The sequence below is a fragment of the Charadrius vociferus genome, unplaced genomic scaffold, assembly GCF_000708025.1.
Source record: "Charadrius vociferus isolate BGI_N301 unplaced genomic scaffold, ASM70802v2 scaffold1245, whole genome shotgun sequence".
Lineage (NCBI taxonomy): Eukaryota > Metazoa > Chordata > Aves > Charadriiformes > Charadriidae > Charadrius > Charadrius vociferus.
The window spans coordinates 26752-34754 of NW_009648355.1; the positions used below are offsets into that span (position 1 = coordinate 26752).

The window sequence follows — 8003 nt, forward strand, 5'->3', positions numbered from 1 at the left end:
GGCTCGGGACGGAAGGAAAATGTGAGCAATTGCACCCCTCCGTTCCTAGGAGGAGGGCTACATCATCATCTCACCACGAGGTGGCTGCATTTCTCTGTGAACATCCAAGTCCTGAAAGAAACTGTACACCCTGAAGCACCATGAAAATGACATTCCCAAAATGATCACTTGCAGGATTTGGCCCATCGCATTCAAAGCACCTTAAGCATTTCGAGGCCATATGGGAAAAACAGTGTGTGTTCCATGTCTTGATTGAGTAGAAGTCACTTGACAGGTCCTCACTAGTCTGCTGAGCCATGGTAACTGCCCATCTGCCTGCTTGTAGCTCATGGGAGATACAAGGAAATGCCACATAAATTAGCTTATAATGAAAGGGTGAAATTCATAATTTTCTACTTGCTTTTCTTGTGAACTAAGAGTAGGTATGTGGACTGTTGCTGAGGTTCAGCCAATTTATGAAAACTTGGCAGGCCATGGAAACTCAATTGTGAATCTGGGATGTGCATCTAGTAAGGACTAAACTGTGGTGCTTTTTCAGATGCTGTTTCAAGAACATTTCTAGAACAGGTATTTGAGTCAAATAAGTCAACAGGAAAAATGGTCCCATAAAAAAAAATGACTGATGAAATGGCCAAATTTTTCATTGTTTTGCACATTTTAAGTTTAGTTGATGTCAGCAGGATGGAACAGAAATTTGCTCCCAAGTGGTCAAGAGATGGGCATTTTTTCTTATCTAAAGTATGCTGAAAATAGGAAAGATAAGGATATTTTGGGTATAGCAGATCTAGATAAAATCTTCAACTCTTCTTGGGTTTTGTCTTTTTTCTTCCTCTCACCTGTGTCACCTGAGTTTGCAAGCTTTTGGGGACAGGAACTGACTTTTTATTACACCTTTTTGTGGTACCACACCCTGTGGAACTGCAATTCCTGATGTCAGTTTATACACATTATCGCTTTGTGTCAAAGTTTGAAAGAAAGTCATTAAAAGTACATCTTTGACTTGTCTCGGAAAAGATGCCCATAATATTTCACTATGGGATGTCAGCATCAAGCCCAGCATCTGGTTTTGTTAGAAGGAATCTTTTAGGAAGACAGTGCTAAAAGTACTGTAATACTTAAAAAAATTAAGACCCCCATCTGTAGGGAGTTTTTTTCAATAGTGTCACTAGTACACGTGTACTATTTTGAATCTGATTTGTGTAAGATGGGGTTCTAAAAAATGAGATCTTGATGATTTACTACTTTTATAAACCTTTTCCCCATGTAAAGAGTTTTCCATTTTCATCCCTGCAAAGACCTAGAGACAATCTGCCAGGCCCACTTTAAACTTATTTGGATAAATTAATGAATTTACATTAGAGTCTTTTATTGAAAGAAAGATTTTACACTCTTAAATATCTTTTATAGAGCTTTCTTGTATCCTTTCCAAGTTGTCAGCATGCTTCTTAGCCTTTCATGATTGTCGTGGTTTGGCCTCAGCCAGCAACAAAGAACCACACAGTCGCTCACACAACTCCCACAGCCGTGGAAAAAGGAATCGTCAGGGCAAAACTCGTGGGTTAAAATAATGCAATTTAACAGAACAGCACACAGAAAAGATGAAAACACGATTACAGTACCGCTGCGAAGCGCACCGACCAGACCGGCATCACTGCAGCCCACCCCCAAGTGGCAACTGCTCTCCTTGCCCCGGCTAGCTCTTCTTATAGCTGGGCATGGGTCACATGGTATGGAATACCTGCCCCCTACCGACTTCTGGGGAAATTAACCCCATTCCCTGCTGAAACCAAGACAATGATTTACACTGTGAATAATTAGTAATAAAAAATATGTACTATTATAATGAACCAAAACATGTTGGACCAGATTGTCTTTCCTTGCTAACGTTCCTCACATTCCTCTTGGTCTGTGTGATGCTGTGCAAATATAATTTTGCATAGAAAATACATTTCCATTTCTACTTCCCTGAACTATCAGGCTCAAAACCCCATATAACTAGATATTTGTCCAAATGGATGAATCCCTCAAATGTTTCCTGGAAGAAACAGTAGTTTTTCAGTAGTTGGTCTGACTGTCTTTCAAAAGTTGGATGTAGGGCACCGCATTTATGCCTAGGTAAGCACTTTTGTAGTAGTGAGTGGTGCACATCACAGTGTGATTTGTCTCTAGCTTCTAGTGCCATCAGGTGAACATGCTGCTCTCTGCTGAATGCTGGCACAAGTTCTTTATCCTTCACCTAGAGGCAGGGACTCTTTGGGGAAAGAAAACAAAGAAGCCCTTAGACAGAAGTTCCTACTTGATTCATCCCTCTGAAACTTGAAAGGTTACACTCACAGTGAGTTTGACCCAATGTTTTTGGCATCTGAACCATATGTCTTTTTTTCAGGTCATCAAAAGCGCTGGTGACAGAACACAGCAACCCTTGGGGTTCTGCACCTGTGTGAAATGACAGTGTCATCCTGGCCTTTATACTGATGAGTCAAGCACACCCAAGGCTCTGCATGCCTGAGCTGTTATCCATCCTTCCTGGAGGATGAGTTCCAGAGCATAGATAAATCGTCCCTCCTCCTCAATCAGGCCACAGGGCAGCAAAGGCTGGACCAGTCCTCACTTGCCCATGTTATAGAGCTACTCACCGGCATTGTCTGGCTGCCATGCAAGGCATTGATGGCTGCTTGGGCCTCTGCGTGTGAAGAGTATTTCACAAATGCACACCCTGGAAGAGGAAAAAGAAGGTAAGAAAGGTTGCATAGGTACCATGAAAGTCCATCTAGCTGAGTATCCTGTCCTCAAAACTGGCCAATAAACATGTTTGTGGAGAAAGTATAACAAGCAAACATGCTCCAGTCATCAGCAGCCTGAGGACCTCTAAAGGCAAAGCTGCATTCAGAATCGTCACGCTATTTGTAATGGGCTTTGACAGACCCAAACTTAGCAAGTACATTTTGAATTCACTTATGTTTTGACCTCCACAGTTTCTCATGGCAGTGTTGCACAATTTTACAATTTACTGTGAGAAAAAGGAATTTCCTTTTATTTGTGTTGGACTTAATGCTGCATGCTCCTCCCTCTGGTGTTATGAGAAACAGTAAGGTCTTGTGTAACAGTTATCAGAAAGCTGCATGTACTTGTTACAGGCAACCACAGGACAGCTGTACAGAAGTCATTCAGATTACTCCAAATCCACAAGGTACCTTATCATATCACTGGTAGAGCTCCATGACAGACTGCTCAGAGCTTGTCTTGGCTCCAAGCAGCTTTGGTGTGACAAAACATGAGAGACCTTCTGATGAAGAAGCAGTGGTGGGAGAGATCCGCATGTGATGACTGCCATCTTGCCATCACCAAAATTTAAATCTTGGTCTTTCGTAGCTGCAGAGCTAGTGTCTGTATAGGTGTTCTCCTCCAGGCATTAGAGAAATGTAAGCAGTGCTTCTCCGGCCTGCATTTCCATGTGAAGAATGAGCTCTTACATAAGGTTTCAGGGCAGAAAGGTGCATTTATGAATATGTGCTAGAGTGCAGAAATGATCAACGCTTCAAAGGGTCACATGCATCACTACAGTGGAGGAAAGTATTGCTAACACTCTTAGCTACAAGCAAATTGACTGAGAGAGAGGAAGAGTAATTTCCATATGCTAAGGTGTTTTTTGGAACAGATTGAGAGAGATCTGAGAAGTTCTGGCTTCCATCCTCTTCTATTACTACCAAAGACTTTTGAGCTTTTAATCAATTTGCAAAGCCCTAGCTGTTTCCCTGAAGGGGTGCAGATCACCGCACAGGGGATGCCAGTCCTGACAATGGGACAGCTGTCCTTTATTGCCTTTGCAGCCTCTTTAGAAGGTCCACACACCCTTATGGATCCATACAGTGCAGGGTGAAAACTGCAGCGTTATAACACCCCACTTGTGAACTAGAAGAATGAGCCCCAAAGGTCCCCAAAATCATCACTGCAGGCTGATAGAAGTGAGATTAAAGAAAGCAGTGATAGCCCCTTCTAAAAATAATACGCACATATTAAATTAGCTTATAGTTAAGAGCCCTTCACTTTGTATTACTCCCTCAGCACTGTGCTCAGACTGTATTTCAGGAAAAGCACAACGATTGTTGCTAATAGTTGGATCTAATTTATAAGGAGCTGAGAGGAGACAATCATGAGAAAATGAGATAGATAAACTTTAGCTGGAAACAATAGGGATCAATTATGACATAATCGCAGCCCAGCATTCCCCGGCTCCTGAGATACTATGCCTTCCTCTTCATTAATCAGAGATAATCCAGAATTAGGGTGTTTAATTATTTGCAGAGATTCTTTTGTACTTTCTGCCTCTAAAAAGAAGATGCTGATTAGCAAATATACAAAAGCTTTCCAGCTCCAGTCACCCATTGCATTCAGAGGAGGATTTTTGGCTGCAGTGTTGCTGTCATGTTGAAGGCTTCACTCTTCAGGTGAAATTCACCCCTGTGCTGAGGAACCCGATGGATCAGTGGAGCTGGATAAAGGTGAGAATGAAGGGAGCGGCAGACATTTATCTTGCTTAATGCCCAAGATGCTAATGGGATCCCTCCTACTGCTTCCAGTAGGTTTTGAGGTAGCAGGGCAAGTGAAAACTCGGCTTTCACTAGTGTATGGTGGCAAGGCAATAGCAGAGATCCCAACATTTTGGCCATTTTACTTGTTTGTTCAATGGGATGGTTTCTGTACACAATATCAAATGTGCACATAATCTTCTTCCCTCCCATTTTCACCAGAACTGACTCCAGGACCTCATGAGCTAAGGATGTGAGTCATGTTGCCCTCCTCAGAGCAATGGTGTCTCTTTGACAGGAGCAGATCTGGAGTTTGAAGGGATTTTGACACACAGAGAGATATAGAACCTGTGCTGAACAGGGAGATACATGTGCTCAGATGTTTTTTTCTTTCCTTACTTCCAGACTATAGAGCTGAAAGGGGTGCTCTGACTGTCTTGTCAGCTTGGACAAGACTGCAGAATCAGGGCCTAAGGCTATAATTGGGTGTTAAGACTCCTCTTGTGGAACTTCTGGTGCTGTGGGAAATCTTTACTTTCTGAGTTACTGAAGTAGACAACTGCTGAATGGAGAAAAAAAAAAAGGGGGGGGCCTGAGGACTCCTGCTGAGGAGTCCTGCACTCCTGGATGAACACTGGTGAGCTTTACCCAGAGCAGTGCAGGAAGGCTCCTTCCTCTCCCACCTCTCCCAGGAGAGACAGGCTCTGCATTCCCCTTCAGGCAGAGAAATGCCTCAGTCTGAGTTGTTCTGCTATCTGGTTTCGTGCTCCAGCCACTGTGCCTACCCCTGAGTGACTCATGCAGGAGGTATTTCTTCAGCCCCATGAAGGGCATACCTCATGGCTTAGGGCATCACCCATGGCTTTGAGCAAGGTTCGAGCAGCTTTCTGACTATGACTGGACTGTGGTGGCATTAAAGTTGAAAGCTGGGACCTCCCTTCTGAGAGCATTGCTTTCCTTGAGGTACTTGGAGGACTTAGAGGCTCACCACAGGGATGACTGGTGGGGCTTCACGTAATGGATTGGGTAGGATTGAAGTCTATGGGATCTGATTGCTATCTGGCACTTAGACAATCTGCTTAAATCTTAATTTAGGTGGAATTTAAACCTTATGGGTTTTACCCAAAATAAATATCTCACAAGAAATGTGTGACACATATTGGTTTCTAGCAGATGGAAAATATTACAGACTGGGAATAACTTTGTGGGAGTTGTGGCTTGCCTGACTATCTCCTAAGACAAGGGCACTAGCCTTAAGTTTTCTGTTGGATTGACTGCTCTGTGTGCATGTGTATGTGTATGTAACTGTATGTGTGTAAATTAGGAGCTTCGCATTCTCAGTAAATAGCACCAGCAAATGGAAGCTGGTAATATTAACTCTGTCGAGGCTCAATATTGATCCTGAACAGTTCAGTGAAATGCAAGCCTGAGACTGCAGCCCGATAGCACTAATAATTAAACTGGTTAGCAATATGGAGCTGCCACTCAGATTCAGACTTACAATGAAATTGTTTAGCAAAAATAAAATAAAAAAAGATAGAGCAAGTATGAATACAAGTCTGTGGGTTGGATCTCCTTTGGAACCTGTTTCTTACAGATCTCAGACTTTATTGTGTTTATTATTACTCTGTTTAACTCCTTTGTCATTAGATTTTGTTCTGTACAATTCCAGGTGGAGGCAGACAGATACATTTTTTTTTGCTTCACCCCAATTTACTGATTTGTTCAGTGAATGGAGTGCTTAACTGCCTACTGTTATGATGGTTGGAGCTCTTCTAGGCCAACCTAGCCTACCGCTTTCCAGTGGGGCAGCCCCCGTCTTTGGGTGTCATGAAACTAAAGTAGCCATACAATTGAAGAAAGGTGCCCACAGTTTATTTTCAGCCATTTATACCAGGAAGGCTGAGCTTTGTTGACATATCAAACAGCTGCCCTATAACGCTGGTGTGAAGTCTTTTTTGTCTGCCAGTGATTTTATGGAATAGCAATATCTTTCTCCAGTGTATCACTGTGATTTGGATTTTTTGCCTCCCTATTGCAAAAATATGCTGGTTGATATTGTCACATGTCAAAATATCCAGTGAGATATGAACAGTGTCAGCAGGACTAGTCTCTTTCCTAGTGCTGCACATTCCAGCACAGTTTATGATATATTATACACAGATCAATATTTAATGGACACATTATACTGTCAAGAGAAGAGGGCTTCCTATTCAAATTGAAGTTACTTTGTCTAGAGAGCGATGGGAAAAAAAATTACCCTTACATTCAAGAGAGAAGCCTCATTTTTACACCTGGGCTGTAGAAAATGATCCTTTATGCTATCCAGGTAACAAGTGATGCCAAAAAGTGGCAGAAGGAGGTAAGGCATCTAGTTTTGCAATGAAGCATTTGCATGTTTCAAACAGTAAATGTCTACTGGTTGTAATATTTAAATCAGCACCTGTATCCTTGAAATTGTGATCACTGGCCAGTGTGTACCTATGCAATGACCAGCTGAAGAAGGGGAAGACCTAGGGATAGTGGGTGAGAAATAAGCAGAGACAGTGGTGGAGCTGGTGAGTCAAGATGTGAAGTAGCAACCTTGGCTTTGTTTAAAGACAGAATTGACCTGTTCAGCAGAGTGGGGAGAACACCCTGGGGCCCTTTTCAGAGGGGAAGTTCTGCCTTGTGAGCAAACAGCAATAGGCATCAGTTTGCACACAATAAGACATAGCTCATCGCAGGGCATGTGTTTTTAAGTGCAATCATCTTTTCCTCTCACGCACAAGCAGACAGTGACCAGCAAAGAAATGGCCTCCCTTAGCAAATGTGGCCCCTCCTAATTTAAGAGATGCTGTCCTGAAGGCTACCTAGCGACTTTGTCACACCAGAAAATTATATATACACTGAGAACAGTTCTAGCTTGACACTAAAGCCAGAGTGTGCCGCAAGCCATCACCTTACCTTTGCTGTTGCCATCTGGTCCCCGAAGGATTGTGCACTCCTCAATGTTGCCAAATGCCTCAAATAGCCTGCGCACGTCGTCTTCTGACTGCTGCTTATTGAGCATGCCCACAAAGAGTTTTCTGTCTTCTAGAACGAAATAAAGAGATGCTTACCATATTTCAGGAGGGATGTGAAAGCCAAGATGGCTTAGCATCACATGCAAAACAAATGGTGATTTCATTGAGGTGACATATTTCAGAAGCTGCTAGTCATTTCAGGTGGCTGGCTCAAAAAACCTTAATAGCATCTGACTTTCAACGAGTACTTGAAAATAATTTGGGAATTTAAAAAAAACAACAAAAACAACCCCAAACAAAAATCCAAATCAAAAAGGCTTGGTTATATATAAACTCTTTAGCTGCTTCTCAAAATCTAGGCACTGGTCTTCCAAATCAGCTTTTTCTGATCAATTTTTGCAGTCAGCTTGCAGTAACCGAAATGACAACATTGCTCAGACTGCGATCCAAGATGAATGTGGATAAAGAT

At 42.5% G+C, this 8003-nt stretch overlaps 1 protein-coding gene across 1 annotated transcript in view; it reads right to left on the bottom strand.

Annotated features, from left to right (window-relative positions):
- LOC104286628 (CUGBP Elav-like family member 4) overlaps positions 1 to 7604 on the bottom strand; it is a gene marked incomplete at its 5' end in the record, with an annotated part of 28672 nt that extends 21068 nt beyond the window's left edge. The window contains 2 exons of the mRNA XM_009885241.1: positions 2637 to 2716; positions 7476 to 7604. Of these exons, the coding sequence (XP_009883543.1) occupies positions 2637 to 2716; positions 7476 to 7604 (209 nt within the window). The remainder of the gene's footprint in view (positions 1 to 2636; positions 2717 to 7475) is intronic.
- Between the last annotated feature and the right edge of the window lie 399 nt (positions 7605 to 8003).